Below are 16,385 nucleotides of genomic sequence, written 5' to 3'. Positions count from 1 at the left end.
ACACCTTTTGATATCCTCAATAGTTGCTGGGTTTGATAGCATTGGTGTGGCGGCTTCTTGTAGTCCATTCATCTAAGACTGGTGGAGGTAAGCGAAAGAGCTTACATTCAAGACTAGCAAAGGTAAGCAAAAGGGCGTGGAATTTTTAGATGAGAGAATAAGGGTTGTGCAATTCTAAATTTTTTAGTTTTGGTGGAAGTCGACGTGGCATGTTCTAGGATCCGTTCAATATAACGAACGGCCTAGATTGTTCGAAATGCAAATCAACAATTTTCTTTGAAATTGTCGGCATCCTAATCCTACCAATTCACCTAGTTTCTTACCTACCTAAATGACACTAGGAAGCTTGATATTTTCACTCTAATCCATAACTGTTACAAGGAAAATTGGGGTTTTTTTTTTTTTTTTGGCTCCTAATTTCATGAATAAAACTGATCAAAACTTTACCAATGCTTCTTAATAGTCTTTTTTTTTTTTTGACAGAATGCTTCTTAATAGTTATCCCTCTTATTTGTGTGACTATTTGTTTATGATAATATGTGAACTCGTGGTCATTTTCTTCTCAAGACTTGACAAAGCCAGTAGGAAGATAATATCTGTTTGCTTGGCTACCCGTCTCCATGCATATCAATCACATGAGAAGAGTACAAATCCACAGATTTGAGCCTCTATCCCTTTCTACCTTTATTGATAGACCTTTTTTTACTTTATTTTATTATTAGCTTTTTGTGATGCCCAACTCCAGAAGCATGTCTCTCGCTCTCACTCCCATGGAAGATGATCGATTTAGCTAGCTGCAATCTCGTGACCTTGGGGTTATGGTTGTAGGGGAAGAGAATTAAGACCCATTTGGGGCATTTCAGTCCTTTTTCTTTCATGTTTAACCCTTCTAAAGGAGTTAGCTAGCTAAGGTTTATATGGCTACAGTAGGAACACACGTGAATGCCCAATTCATATCGTTTTACAGTCACATATACAAAAGAAGGTTTCAGAATATTTTTAACTTTTTTTTTTAAAAAAAAAAAAAAAAGAATACTTCCTTTCATAGGGACTTTATTTAATATATTTTGTATCTTTTTTCCCCCTTTTTTGATATTTCTATTTTTCCCCTTTCATCTCATCAAAGTATACAATATGATTGCACTGATCTCTTTAAATCTTTTTTCCCCATCTGCATCCTGAGGTGGCCTGTTTAAATGTTCTACAATATGATTGCACTCTCTTTATTACGTGAATTGAAATTCATCAAATTTATGGACCCTTGTAATTGCATGTGACACAATTTGGATTCATTGCATGATTTTAAGTTCATTAAGAGTGAAATGTGTTTGATGTGTTAAATGGTGTTGAAAAATACTTATATATATATATATATATATATATATCATTCAAGTGGCCGGAGGTATATTTCAAGAACGAAAAGCCATGCACACTTGTCATATTATAATATAAGTGGCAAAAATAAATAAATAATAGGCAAGATATCCTTATTCATGGAATCACGATCATCCTCTTTCCAATAAAGCACCAAAAACCAATCTGCAAAAGTAGTCCCACTGTAAATTACATTCATAGTCATCCAAACCTTTTTAATATATATATATATATATATATATATATATATATATATATATTATTTCAAACTTCAAAAAGGAGCACAACTTGCTTTTTCAATAATAATAATAATAAAATTTTCTGGAAAAATTTAGCATGTCCACTACTGTTCACGCTTCCATTGAAAATTGACATGTGAGTTTCCAACCTCCACATAAATTCACTCTTGAGATTATGAGAAATAGAAATCAAACCAGTATAAATAACAATGCTGCACTCTCCTTCTTCCACCATGAGATGCTCTTTGTTTCCAAGCTCACTCAAAATTAACCCATTTTCAAGTTTATAGCAAAATCCTCGTTAGCTTTTCTTTGTCTCTTTCAAGAAACATTGTAATATTTGTCTGTCATGGCGCCACATGGAGAGGCTATTGTCAGCTCCTACACTACTAGGAACAACAACAACAACTTCTCCAAGCCGCCGAGGCTGTCGTCCGACGGCCTCCAACGAACGGTGTCGGACATCTCATACGAACTCATCAACCAAGAAGTGATCGACTTAAATCTCCCGCCAATATCGGAAGTCGAAAACGCGAGGTGCGAGTGCTGCGGGATGTGCGAGGAGTGCACACCGGAGTACATCGAGAAGGTGCGCGGAAAGTTCTTCGGGAAATGGATATGCGGGCTGTGCACGGAGGCGGTGAAAGAGGAGGTGGAGAAAAATGGAGGGAAGACGGAGGAGGCTTTGAGTTCTCATATGAGTGCATGCGTTAGGTTTAACAAGTTCGGTAGGGCTTATCCCGTTTTGTTTCAAGCTGAGGCCATGAGAGAGATGTTGAAGAAAAGCAGATCGGAAGGGAGAAGGGCCACGTCGATTAGTCCTCGGGACAAAGGTGCACAAAAGAAGGCCGGTGGGATTGCTCGGAGCTCAAGTTGCATTCCGGCGATTACAAGGGAGATGACTGATCTCACCATATCCAACTGAGTTCCCATGCAAAAAGCATATATATATATATATATATATATATATATATATATATATATATATATATATATTCAACCTTTTTAAAGCCCTATAGGATTTTTTTTCGTTAGCAATAGAGAAGCTAATGTCTCTCCTGAAGCTTAAAAATTATTTATTTCATGATCATCTCTATTTTGTAGACCAACCTTTTTTCTGTTATTTTGCAAGGTTTTTTTGAGTTAGTCCCCAGTTCGGATCCGAATCTCTAACAATTTGCTATTCGGATTGCTAACAATTCGAACAGCAAATGTAAGAGTTTTTATGGAACTTATAACCTACCCCAACAAACCTCTACATATCCTATAAGAGCTCTCTCACATTTGTTATCCGAATTCTTAACAATTCGGGCAGCAAAATTGCTGAGAATCTCTATCTCCAAATTCTATACACTTTTCCATCTCCGAGGCTTCTGGACTTACGTACCTACCACCTTGTATGATTTGGTCTCCGCCTTAATTTCAGCTATCCTCTAGGGTTTTCTTGGTTGGGTTTAGATTCTCCTATCTCTTATACGTACCACCTTCCATGGTCATGTAGTAAAAGTGGTTCTAAACCCTAATCTAGCTCACCCTTTAGGGTCTTTATGGGTTAGCCCAAATGCTCACTCACAATATCCTTTTCCCTCCAGATGTTTATTTATTTTCTCTTCTTGGTATATATTGTCACTCTGTCAATCGTTCTTATTCCCTGATTGCTAGCATATTTATAAATATGGTCTTCGAGCAATTACAGTAACAAAGGCTTAGTTGTTAGATGTTGTGAAGAGCTACCCCCGAATCAATATATGGTCTTCACTTGTACTCTAATCTCAAGGTCTTTATTTGTAATTACCAGCCGTATCGAAATTGCTACAGTCATGTATTTCTACATATTTACAGTTCAATAAAATTTCCATTTTACATCTATTTAATTTTCCGAATTATTGTGTATTTTCTTTGTCATACTCCTTTTTGGTGTTTGTTGGAAGTAATAATCAAACTTGGAGAGAAGCCCCATATGCTAGCAAGATATCGGTTTAATCCCCGGATTTGGCTTGGCTTTAAGTATTGTTAAAAAAAAACAAAAAACAAAATTACACATATGTGCTGTAGTTTTTCAACGGTCCAAATTTAATTTCAACCTGGACATGTGCATTAATTCCATCCGGCTCCACCGTGGGAGATGAATCAACCATCAAATTAGAACCATCCCAATCCAAACTAAATTGCACTCATCCGGTGAAAAAGCAGGATGTGTTTTGAGAGTATGACTGCAAATGGTCCAAGAACAAATAGCACTTCCTCTTCTCATAAGCAGTGGAGGGTAAGTCAGGCCATTCAATCTTGTTCAAACGTGTTGAGCTATTTACTTATCAAAACTAAAATTAGATGGTATAATGATTATGTTGTATTGCCCCTAGTAAGAAAAAAAATATATAAACAAATTAAATCACATTTTATGAGTTTATTATGATCGAGGCAATTCAAAAATACTTAGAGAGTATTTTTGTCTTTTTACTTTGAATTGAAGAAGATCCTAATTCAACTATGGCCATCAAAGTATATCGCGTGCAATTTTGTATGATTTATGGCCCCAAGCATTTTTCCAATGAGGTACCAAAGTGTCTCTCCCCTTCATTGCAAAGACCAACCAGAATGAGACTGGTTCACTCGGCTTGTTCAACACGTACGTTTGCAGCATGAATCCAGAATCCAATTACTCCATCAATTTTAGGATTGAATAAGAAAAAAAATCATTGGAGTTCTCAACGTATCAAACATCAACGCTTCAGCAAACTCCCAAGTATTGAAATACGACTGACTAGGAAGATCAAAACTAAGGATCAGTAGATAGGATTACTTCGACAGGTGAAATCGTGTAGGGTAGTAGACAAAATGCAAGCAAAAAATGATCAAACATCGCAAGAAGCTATTGTGGCTCCTAACATAACAAAAAAGACAACTATCCAACGTGTTACAAAGCCTTCAACGGCGAGAGAAGACGGCCTTTGGGATTGCTCAGGGGCCGTGTAAAGCTTAGCTTGCTTTAGCTACCACGTAATGATTCATGCGTTCGGTGAGTGTAGTAGCGCCCCCGGGCATGCTCCTCATACAACCAAGCGAAGAGCTAGCAAGGGCTGGAAAAGCCGGTCATGCGTGGAAGATGTGTTTGATGCCCTTAAAACACACCTTTCCCTGCTGCAATGTTCAAATAAGATTACAACACAAATACCTAAACACAACCTCAAAACTCTGCTCTGGGGGTCAAACCAAAGCAAATGGCACTAGAGTAATTGCTGCGTTGTTAACATCAACTTACCGATTAAAGCATAACATAGCAGGGAACATGTATCAGTTTCAGGGTACAACAAAGCAGGGTAACACATAGGCAGTCTTAATCCGTAACAAGGGTTTTTTAGCAGAAAGTCTAACAAGCAAACAAAGGTTTTGGAGTTCTATAATTCATCTGATCTCAATCAGATGTGCTGATTTCATACAAACGACCAGTTCACAAACATAAAGCAGATGCAATGAGCATTCTCTTCTTCATTCAGCACCTTCCAAGCCACTGCTCTCTCATATGAGACTGGTCGACCCATGCTTGAGAGACAGATACCGCCCTGGAGACAAGCAAAGCCCTACCAAAAACAGAGAACAAATATGTAAAATAATAATAAATAAATTTTATATATATATATATATATATATATATATATATATAATCCTGGTCTTATAATAAGCTTACTACAATAAGATTACTAGGAACATGAAACGGAAAGATAAAATTAGAGACTAAAGAAAATCTGCCAGACCTGCTGCATTATCTGTGGGAACTCTGAGCAGAGTGTTTTTCGGCCATGATCATCGAATATCTTCTCCAGGGTTATGTCCTGGAGAGCAACCAAGGTGGTCTCAAGCATATCAAGCCCTGCCTGGTTTGCAAACGTGAAAACTGGCAATGCCTGCAAAAACTGAGACTTAAGTTCAATTGGCTTAAAGGTTAAGAATTGAACTTAAATGGTTAGACAAATATGAATTAATTCATTTCTACACACAAATTTGTGAAGGCAATATAAATTAGACAATTCGTGAATGCCCATCAACCTCACATTCCAAGGATACAAAATCAACATTCGATATAGTATGGTGGTCAGAGAATAATCTCTTGATGTTTGAGTGAACTCATACGGTAGAACAGAAAACTGTTTTGACACATAAGACTGGTAGAAGAGGTGCATCTAAAAAATTAAGGTTTGCATCTTAAATTATTCATGCCAGTGCAAAGACTTTCTAGTATCTCTTTTGTCAAATAGTCGGCGGTTTTCAAGAGTTGGAACAGTCCATTTTCATAAGGGTGTGATCTTGATAGTATGATCCCCAATTTAAGTACTCATAGTATACTCTTTTGAGTGTGTATGCAAGCAAGCGTGAGAGAGAGAATTTTAGCACACCTTCAAAGAGCAGCACATTATTGCATCTGAGTGATGCCACAGGGTTTTGAGAATGGATTCACTCCCTTCATTGCCAGATTTGAGTAGCTCCACTCCCATGTAGCACCTGCATAATCAGAAAGAGTCAAGAAACTTATCCTAATGAATATAACAGTGATTTCCCTTGCAAAAGTTTCCATAAAGCCAGAAGATGGTTTATAAGCGGGAACCACCACAAAGATACGCCATCCAGACAATTGCTCACTGGAAGAAGACTCATGGTGCTTATAAACTCATCTATCTCCCACTCCTTGGCCGATGTAGGACAAGCCCCTTTTTTTTTCTACGCAATACAACATATTGCCCTTCCAATTACTGTCTAATTCTGAATTGTCATTAAAAATTTAAACCTTAATCTAACACCATGACCCACAGGCCAACCAAATTACAGCATAGCAAAAGCATTGCTCTGATTATGTACAAGAACACATGTTTAAATATAACTGACGCACCTGTAACTCTGACAGATCCAACGAGCAAGGGTCTGAGCTTCAGGAGTACCTAACGGTGGCCGAAGACCAGCATGTGAACTCAAATGAGAAGGAGAGAGTGCTAACGCCACCCTCTGAACTGACGATATAATGCTGCGGACATATTGCCGAGCCATGGATGCTACATGTTCTTGCATGTGGCTCTCGAATGCAAATTCAAATGCTATTGTCATCACTGATCTCACACAGCCAGAATTAGCAGGATAATCATTAGAGGCTTTATTGCCAGCTGGCCCAATCTCAAGAGCAGAAGCAAGGTCCAGGGTGCGGTTTGGACTAGAGGCTTCCTGCAATATTTTAGAGTGCATTAACTAAGAAACTCCAAGAATGAGGTAGAAGAGAACAAAACCTTAAATGGACACATGCAATTTAGATGCTAACCTTCCCAGAATCAAGAGGAATGATGCGAAAACCAGAAGGCAGAAGAGGTGCATCATCAGCGAAAGAAGCATCAATCGGAGCGAAAATAAGCTCAGCACATGTCCCAACAGCATTCTCATCCATTCCACTACAGAGCTATCAAATCAGCAAAAACAAGAAAATTAAGAGAGACCAGGAACAAAAACATTATGAGAAACAACAATAAGAATCAGGAAAGACAGACCAAAAGAAACAAAGCTTGTTTACTTGTACTAGAATGAATCCCAACTTCCTTCACCAATTCAACCAGGTATGATGACAGCATTTAAGTCCATGTGTTCAATTTTCCATAAGTATATCATATGTTCAAAGAAAGCTAGCTACTTCATTCTAACGGCAGTTGCTAAGGCACAAAAGTAGACTGGCAGTCTGGTTGTTCACTTAGAACTTTAAGAGGGGGGGAAAAGGAAAGATAATAGTTAACCAGTGGCTATCATGCAAACTTGTGGCAATTATAAAACCAGCGGTTCCTCTTTTAACAGAAGGAAAGGCACTTTGCACCAATAAACCAAGAAATAAGAAATAAAAGTAAACATCTTACTAGAGAAATAGAGCTTTAGAAGATAATAGTTTTTTTTTTTTTAATAACAAGAAACCCTCGAAGGCAGCACCATTTCGAGTACTCACCCATATTAGGTAGACCATAGACCCATTTAAAGCGTCCCCTCTACACGGATCAGGAAGCAAGTTGGCCACAAGGAATTGTTTGTACCCAAGAGGATTCAAACCTTAAACCTGATGGAATGCCACCAAGACCAAGGCTCTTACCACTTGAGCCAATCCCTTGGCTCAAGTGGTTTGAAGATAATAGTTAACCACATTTCAAGTGGAACACCAAGAAAATGTGAGTAAGACTCTTAAGAGAAAATCAAGGGACACAAAAAATTATCTTTCATTCAAATTCAAAGCTAGTTTCATTGTCCACTCCTTTTTCACAGAACTTAAATCCTTCTATATTTCTAGCTTCAATTTTATCTGCAATAGAAAACCATTCAATACTAAACCATAGTCCAAACATTTGAAAATTTTATAAAATAAAATCCTAAAACAATCCAAGTTAAGCTAAAAGCATGGACAACCTGTGATTGCACAAAACCAAATCGGAATATATATAAGGGCTCATCTTGGAAGGCAACTAGGTTAGCCCCAGATGGATATAGGACAATTATCAGGGTAAGAAGGACCACCATCAATACATAGTGAAGCAAAAGATAGCAATAAAGAGAAACACTACTTACTTGCAATAGAAACATTTCTCTAGGCATTATTGCGTCTTCAGGAGCATGGCCCACACCTTCCAACTTAATGACTTCCAAGAACTACCACACACAAAGAAATATGTTTCACGTGCATGAATAATACAGTAATAAAGAATTTACTCATGCTTCACAACATTGGGTATACAAAACATAACATAATGACAGATGCTGAGAATATTGCCTACCTCTTCATGCTCCATAGTGTGAGCGAGTGGAAGTATAACTTGACCCCCAAAACTTCCAACTCGTGACCCCGGTAAGCTACAAGGGCCAATTTTAACAGCTGCAGCTGAATAAGCATCAATATTATTGTCTGCCCATTCTGATCTGTGCTCTCGCAGGAACCGAAGAAGGATTGCAGGAGGGACATTCTGAAAAACAAACAATCAATTTGCAATTAAACAAGAAGAATAATTTGGAAGCTGCAAATACAAAATATTATCTGCTATCCTTTCAACACTTTCAATTTAGTAGTGAGTTTTTTAAAATAATTAAAGATAATTTTTCACGCTTTAGGGATACCAAACAATGACCCTTGGCGGTGTTCAACAAAACATTAGATCATACAATTGTGAAACTGTAAGTGACTTTAGCAAGAATTTCCTTTCATGATTATGATTAAATATTCAGGACAGGAAAGAATTAAAGAAAACGCAACTAAGGTGCAGATTGTTAAAAGACAAGTGAATTACAAATGAAAATCGGATATATGTATTCCAAGACAGTTGAGTTGAAATTTGTGAATATCAAGGTGCTGATTGTTCAAAGACACATGAATTACAAATGAAAATCAGATATGTATTCCAAGACAGTTGGGTTGAAATTTGTGAATATCCAACCCCCGAACTAAAAGTGAGATCTTTTTCTCTTTTCTTTTTCTGCATATCTTGTATACTACCTGTGTAATGCAGCTATGCTAGCAAGGGCATAATCATAGAAAAGGACAACATTAAACAAGAAAAAAGAGGGGGAAGGCAGAGAGAGAGAAATAAGGTAATATGAGTTATTTTTCCCAGTTAATACATGAAATAAAGAAATATTTAAAATACTCCCCATGAGAATAGGACACTGCTTGTACATTTGGAAGGCCACTCACCTAAACAACCAACGTAACTTAACATAGCCTAATCAACTTACAAGTTGCTATAATATTTTATCTCTAACTATTTCCCTCAGGCAATGTGGAATGAAACATTAGAAGCATCCTGACCTGTAATAGCATTGATGCTTTAGCACATAAGACAGCATTGCTGACAGCTGGAAATCCATTAGCAAAGGGAAGATTTAAACCCATCAGCTTGTCAGGAGATGAGTTCACAAGAATAGTAACATCATCCATGCCATCATTTCCCATCATTGACCACCCCTCATCGGTGAACCCATTAAGTGCCTCATTAAAACCCCTGCCAGAAAACATCTATCAGATTCTGAACAGCAGAGGAACAGTGACAGAAAGAAGAGACCATATCAAATGATGCAAATATGTTAACCTGCTCAGCCTCTGGCTAAGAGCTCTAAGAGCAGCAGGCCGTCTGCCCCAGCCTGTCACGTTAGACTGAGAAACCTCATGAGCTATCTGCCTCAGCTGGCGTAGAGCCTGAACAAAAATGAGAGAAAATTTTGGAATATAAAAACTTCACTTTTAACATTCACAATTGTATCTTGATAAGAGTAAATAAGAAAACTTCCACAATAGTTCTATATGTACCACACAGTAGTGCTAAAAGAGTAATAATTTGTAACATAATAAAAGTAGAAAGCTAATCTTACCGCCATAGTTGTCTTTTGAGCGACCATAGTTGATGATTCATACAATGGGCGTAATACTTCTGGTACGCTCCATGGCTAGTTGATAAAACAAGCGACAGTCAATAATTTCTCCAACAATATTCCACAACCAAAGTAGATTATCAAAAATATAAGATGTGCCGACTTCATACCTCCAAATCCATATGATCAACGATGTGTATGATTGAACCACCTCCCTCGCAAGGTCGTATGAGATACCCACTAGGCAGCATTTCTGCTCTCACAAAATGCTGCACAGGCGGCATGCTTGGACCATTTTGAGTATTTTTAAGTGACCTCTCACAGACCTGAGCACCATGTCAAATTATGAAAAATGACTAGAGATATGCTCAACCAGAAAGAGAACAACAAAAAATATGGCTTTGTTTGTTAGTGTTTTTGGGGGTGTTTTTTTTGTTTTTGGTTTTTGAAAAAGTGTTTTGAAGTGAAAACTATTTTTGTGTATTTATGAGTGTTTTGTGTTGATTGGTTTAGGTGCTATGAAAAAACTATAATATGTGTGGTAGTCTTTTCATCGGTCCATATTTAATTCCGATTTTGCCATGAAAAAGAGAGTGAAATTCAATCTGGACCACTAAAAAAATTACAACACATGCTGTAATTTTTTTTACAGCACCTAAGCCAAATCCTTTTGTATTTGGGTTGTTTGTTAATGTTGTGGTTTTGAGAAGAGAAAATAAAAGACAAAAAACAAAATTTTAACAAACGGAATGTATGTCTTTATATGTATACTGGTGAATGTGTATAAAAAGCAGTATAATTGACTAGAACGTTCATTCCCACTATGAGTCATAAGCCAGAACACTCTGAAACACTTACCACAAGGCTTCCATCTTCTAAAACAGAAGTATAGCGCAATAACCAAAAGTCACGAGCAGGCGCCAATGTAGTTGGTGCATAGAGCTACATTGTTAACAAATAAGATATCACAAAACAATTGGGTAGTAAAATGCTCTCACGGAAATATATAATAATTAGTATTTACCTGCATGTAAAGCAGCTCGATGGTTCCACCGTTTGCAGTGGGCAGCACATTTAGAACATCCACAGCTCGGCAATCGCGGAACCACGAAGGCCGATCCTTGAGGATTTCTGCAACCTGGAAGGAATATAGTCAACAGTATAATCTATAAGCTCAAACTAGAAGAATAGCGTATCAGGGAGGAAACAGAAAGCACTTACCCTTGTAGGTTCAAGACCCACTAGGCCGCAAGCTCGTGCTGCCACTCCAGTGCAACCATGAGATATAGCAACGATTCCAATGGAATCCGGACCAGGCTGTGCATGTCATAAAGAGATGGTAATGAAGAATAATTAAAACTAGTTGTTCAACCAATCAATTTTTATCAACCACCTTCTAAAAAAATGATTAGCAGCAGCACATTAGATTTACTCTCTTTCCCCAGTAAACCAGGAAAAAAATGCCATTGCAACAAGTACCATGGTTTGTAACTTGATAATAAGAATTAGTATAACTTAGTTTTCTCCTCCTTCCATTGCTTAAGGGCAGAAAGGTACCTTCATTCCAGGCATTTGGACCCACTCCACGGCAGTTCCAGTGGCCTTTGAAAGAAACTCTGCTAAAGTCTCTTCTGCAATGGACAAAAGCCTGGAAGAAAATACAAACATGAAATAATCAGCCACTAGCACAAAGAACAAGGTGGTCACAAAGCACAAGGACTGAAAAGGACCCAACAACTATATCCCCACTAACCCTGCAGGACTAGCATCCCTCGGCGGATGCTGAGGTGTCAAATGGTGTTGACCACTCGTCACCACCGATTCACAACTTGTGTCCTTGCTTGCAAGCGTTGTCTGTAAGGAAAGAAGAAAAAAAAAAAAAAAACACCATTCTCAATTTCCCCACAATTCATTAAAATAATGACAATAATAACAGTAATAAAAAAATATATTCAGTGTCCTTTTGGTAGTTGACAGATTGAAGGGTAAGAAAAATCCATCTTTTTTTTTCCTAATAAGATAATGCAATCTTGGATTATTATATCAGTTGTCTTTGCGCAAACGATTCTAACATTCGAAGAGAAAATATATAAAAATTCGTATTTTCTCACATTCTGGGTATGTTGGCGGAAGTAACCATTTTCATACACCAGCTGTGAGACTTGCTTCTGCAACCTATCGTTCTCCTCCATTAGAAGTTTGTTCATGGCCGTCAGCTTCCTATTCACAGCTTGAAGCCGTGAAGCCTCTTTCCTCTGCTTTTCTCTGCACCTGAAGAAACAAAACACGAATGCAATAAATTGTTATCAAAAGCATGGAAAAATAAATAAAATAGTGCAGGGGGAATAAACAAAATTTAATTTAAATTACAAATTTTTCATTATCTAGGATACTAAGCCCAATAAAACCACTTGACTTCGGAAGAATTCTTGAGAACAATTTCCCATTTTATATTTAACAAATCATAAGAAAAGTTTAAAATTCAACATTTGACTTTCTATTCATTTCATCAGTTTTCTCATCAACCATAGAACCACAGGAGTTTTAAAAGAAGTTAAATTTAAAACACCATTTGGTTGTTCATAAAATGTAGGGAACAAGGCCAAAATGAAATTCGGAATACAGATTTTACATTTAGTAGCATTCCCGAACGACGAAACTCAATGAAGCCAAATGCTCGCATTATGATCAAATGACGAAGATTCCAAAATCCATAACAAATTTTACTCTTTGAACCTTCACTACCAACCCACAAACGTAAAACGCAAAATTTGATTGTAAAACCAGACAACCAATCTTACCTTCTGTTCTGAAACCAGACCTTGATCTGCTTTGGCTCGATGTTGGAGAGAATTGGACACTCACGAATAAGTTGCTGGCGACGAATCGAACTCGGCTTGGGGCACTCGTGATAGAGCCTCTCGAGGGCTTCAACCTGCTCAGGTGTGTACCGGACATACTTGCCGTTGTCCAACCCTGGTTTACCATCCTTGCAGGACATTGACATCTCCAATCAACTCAAATTCAACTTCCCACGAAAAACTAAACCAAACCCAACCAGCTTCTCTTCCCTAAGCACAATCCCAACCACTTTTCAGAGCTTCAATGCACCAAAAGCGGCCACGAATTAAAATCTTACACCTCCAATTCAAGTATCCCGCAAAAAATAAAAATAAACAAAACCCAACAAGTTTCACGTTCTTATTGACAATCTCAAGCACTGTAGAGCTTCGAAACAACAAACTTAGCCACAAACGGAAATTTAACCACAGAATTCGAGTACCCAAAGAAAGCTAAAACAGAACCCAAGTAGCTTCTCTTCCTTAATGACAGTTTCAGCACTTCCTAGAGCTTCAGAGCAACAAACAGAGACACAAATGGAAGCCTTAAGCAAAGTTGTGCATTTTCCAAATCTGTGTCTGGGTGTTCGAATTTTAAATATTTGACTAGAATACTGAGATTGAGAAATGTAAGGATAGAGATAAACCGACAAAGGGACACCAATATCCTTAACTAGAACGTAGTTATACTTGTTTTCCCAGTAAGAGACATCTCCAAGCACAAGAAAACATAAATCTTTCGAGATCAGAGCTTAAACCTAATGAATTCACTGTTGCCCAAAACACCAAACACAAAAAAACAGCACGAAACGTTTCGCACCAGATGTTTCCCCGTGATTTGAAGCTAAGCTCTTTTTACCTATCCAGCAACTCGACCGAGTGCCCGATCCAACTCAGCCAATCCTCCAAAAGAGTCCCAATCACCGACTCGGAATCTCTCAAAAAACCATGCCCGAAATAGAGGTTTACCCAGAAGATCCAATCTTGCTCTGAACCCAAATCCTCCCTGCCGATCTCACCCTTTTACGTTGCAACCAGCCAAGACGACAGAGCTTCACTAATCCTCATGGTCCCCGAAGATTCCTCTGCTGCCGCTGAAACATTTTTCCAAAGCTTTCACGAAAAGAAACAAAAAAACATTGCTCAAATCAAAGCCACTAGAGTCTTTTTCTTTTTCTTTTTTTTGGGTGGAGCTAGTGGGAGATATTGTGAAGCATGTGATGGTTTTTTGTTTTTGGAAGCGAAGGAAACAAAAGAAAAGGAATGGGAATTTGAAATCAGCAAACAGCGAACCCTAGCTCAAAACAGAGGAAAAGTAGTTTGCTTTTGGTTTCATTGTTGCTGTTGTTGTTGTTGTTGTTGCGTTTCCTCTGTGGGTTTTCATTGGTTCGTCACTTTCGGCTCAGAGGTCTTCGCTCTCCACTGTGTAGGGAAATGGAGCAATATTTTATTTTCTTTCTATTTTTTTTCTTTCAAAAGTGGTGGGGGCGCCTTGATGGCCGAATTACCCTTGTTGCAGTTTGAAAGTCGTGTTTCCCGCAAGGTTCGTAAAATCGCATAATTACCCTTGATTCTTCTAATTGCTTACGGTTGACGGGTTGAGTTTCTGTTTTTAAAATATAATTTTTTGTACTTAAAAACGGCGTCGTTGGGCGAGTACATATTCATTATTTTCTGTTTTTTTTTTTTTTTACGTTTTCAATTGGTAGTTTTCATTGTATATGTGTTATATACAATATCTACGAAGCTGTTAACATGCAAAGTAGTCGAAAATGAGCTTTTATGACGGTTTGTAAAGTTAGTAATGTTAAGTAGAGTATCTCGGTCCATTGAACTTAGTGTCCTATTGACGAGCCTATCAAAGAAGATGCATCATTTGATCTTTGGTCAACAGAGCTTGAAGCATAAACGTTAGTAGAATTCCAGTGACCCTCGGTTAATCCCCGGTCGACTAAGATCATTTAGGTCATAAAGAATAAGGTTTTCTTGAGGATTTATTAGGTGTATTGAGGAATTTAGAGTTTGACTAAGGTTTATGATTTTGAAAAAGAGTTTCAATGTGGTATAAAATGTAAAGAAAGTACAAAATCTGTTTATGAATAGTTATTTCATGAGACCAAGCTCAAGTTGTAAGTAAAAATTTACTGAACCACTGATCCTGCATTATTTTACAAAAATATGACACGTAAGTTTTCACTGGGTGTTGTTATTTTAATACAAGTATGATTATATTTTACAACTTTTGAAATACATGTTGGATGAAAGATGAGTTTTCATGGGGAACAAGTTGAGTTTACAAAAACATGACACGTAAGTTTTCACTGGTGTTGTTATTTTTAATACAAGTATGATTATATTTTACAACTTTTGAAATACATGTTGGATGAAAGATGAGTTTTCATGGGGAACAAGTTGAGGTATGAAAGAAAAACAAGTCCAATAGAATCAATTCGTAGTTTATTTAGGAAATAAATCAAATGTTATATACTAATATTTGGGAAAGGAAATTGGGTATATTGGAGGTTGGATCTTCATGAGTTTAATGGTTGTAGCTTTGTTTTTTGGTTTTTTTTTTTTTTCTAGGAAAATATTAATAAGAGCATGAATGTAATTTCATATGGTTTCTAATATTGTCAAGTTGGTGGGAAAATGGGATGGAGGCCGTGGACTGTAAAAGTGGAGCCGAAACCTAACAATGAAAAGTAGTAGTTTTTTTTTTTTTTTTTTAATATTATCCAAAATAGAAATTCTGTTGACATACACCTGTTGCCTGTTGGGGGTTATGGAGGCAATATTTGAGGGCAATTTTGTAAAAATGATAATGGTGCATAAAAGGAGGAGATGAATGGCAATGGGTAAGTTTGAGTAAATGAAGGGGTAATTAGGGAAGATAGTGCGCGAATGAGAAGCTTAAAAAATACAAAAGGCATGGGGAGAGGCTTGCGTGGGACACAGAGGACATCATGATGAGGTTTTTGCATGCGTCTCGATTTTAAAGCTCAAAAAAGATATAAAAGTAATTTATTTTCTAGAAAAAATAATTTCCTTATGAGGCTACGTCATCATGGCACTGCTATCCGTATAGACACATAACATACCCACATACATGACATGACACTGACATGACATGTGACATAAAAGAAGTGGTGATGGGATGGTGGGTGTGTGATGTAAAATGTAGGGACATAAAGGTGTTAGCAGGCCTTATCGTCGCCTATGTGTCTGCTTTGAGATCACAAAAAGTCAAAAATATCAGGTGGAACTTATACCCTTAATAGTATGCTTCTGTTTTTTCCTTTTTTTTTTTTTTTTTTTTTGTTTAAAAAAAAAAAAAATGACAAAATGAGATGACTAATTGTGACTAATTTATCTTAGGGTAGTGTTTGGCAAATGGAATGACCTAAACACTGTAGTTGATGTAGATTGATGTGAAAAAAAGTAAGAATGTTTAGTATAAAAAAAAAAAAAAAAAAGTGATATGGAAAAGTAAAAAAATTTTGTTTTGTAGTAATTTTTTTATTTGAATAATAATAAAAAGTGAATAATTTGATATTAAAAG

The 16,385-nt window shown here is 37.1% G+C and overlaps 2 protein-coding genes across 3 annotated transcripts; one reads left to right on the top strand and one right to left on the bottom strand.

Moving 5' to 3' along the window:
* The first annotated feature begins 1,869 nt into the window (after positions 1–1,869).
* On the top strand, positions 1,870–2,548 carry LOC132188206 (uncharacterized). The gene has a single exon (XM_059602615.2). The coding sequence runs from the start codon at positions 1,963–1,965 to the stop codon at positions 2,536–2,538; it is 576 nt and encodes a 191-aa protein (XP_059458598.2). The 5' UTR covers positions 1,870–1,962; the 3' UTR covers positions 2,539–2,548.
* A 2,305-nt stretch (positions 2,549–4,853) lies between these two features.
* On the bottom strand, positions 4,854–14,253 carry LOC132186143 (homeobox-leucine zipper protein ATHB-15). 2 transcript variants are annotated; one of them, XM_059599970.2, is made up of 18 exons: positions 12,788–14,253; positions 12,098–12,257; positions 11,740–11,840; positions 11,544–11,634; positions 11,208–11,303; positions 11,011–11,124; positions 10,845–10,928; positions 10,157–10,312; positions 9,987–10,061; positions 9,707–9,813; positions 9,427–9,619; positions 8,402–8,587; positions 8,196–8,276; positions 6,919–7,053; positions 6,499–6,824; positions 6,008–6,113; positions 5,369–5,527; positions 4,854–5,194 (listed from the first exon to the last, which is right to left on the bottom strand). In XM_059599970.2, the coding sequence occupies exons 1-18, from the start codon at positions 12,991–12,993 to the stop codon at positions 5,048–5,050; spliced, it is 2,523 nt and encodes an 840-aa protein (XP_059455953.1). In that variant the 5' UTR covers positions 12,994–14,253; the 3' UTR covers positions 4,854–5,047. The 2 variants fall into 2 exon arrangements, with proteins under 2 accessions (XP_059455953.1, XP_059455954.1); XM_059599971.2 differs by having other exon boundaries at positions 5,369–5,518.
* Between the last annotated feature and the right edge of the window lie 2,132 nt (positions 14,254–16,385).

Source organism: Corylus avellana, chromosome 6 (assembly GCF_965113065.1).
Source record: "Corylus avellana chromosome 6, dhCorAvel1.hap1.2, whole genome shotgun sequence".
Classification (NCBI taxonomy): Eukaryota; Viridiplantae; Streptophyta; class Magnoliopsida; order Fagales; family Betulaceae; genus Corylus; species Corylus avellana.
This window is presented reverse-complemented; position numbering and strand designations above follow the sequence as displayed.

What these genes read in the sequence shown, in the direction of transcription:
- LOC132188206 (XM_059602615.2), top strand. Translation starts at nt 1,963, where the DNA reads ATGGCGCCACATGGAGAGGCTATTGTCAGCTCCTACACTACTAGGAAC.
- LOC132186143 (XM_059599970.2), bottom strand. Translation starts at nt 12,993, where the DNA reads ATGTCAATGTCCTGCAAGGATGGTAAACCAGGGTTGGACAACGGCAAG. An exon ending in TCGAGCTGCTTTACATGCAG is followed by an intron (nt 10,929 to 11,010) that starts GTAAATACTAAT and finishes TTAACAATGTAG; the next exon opens with CTCTATGCACCAACTACATT. An exon ending in TTCCTCTTGATTCTGGGAAG is followed by an intron (nt 6,825 to 6,918) that starts GTTAGCATCTAA and finishes AAAATATTGCAG; the next exon opens with GAAGCCTCTAGTCCAAACCG.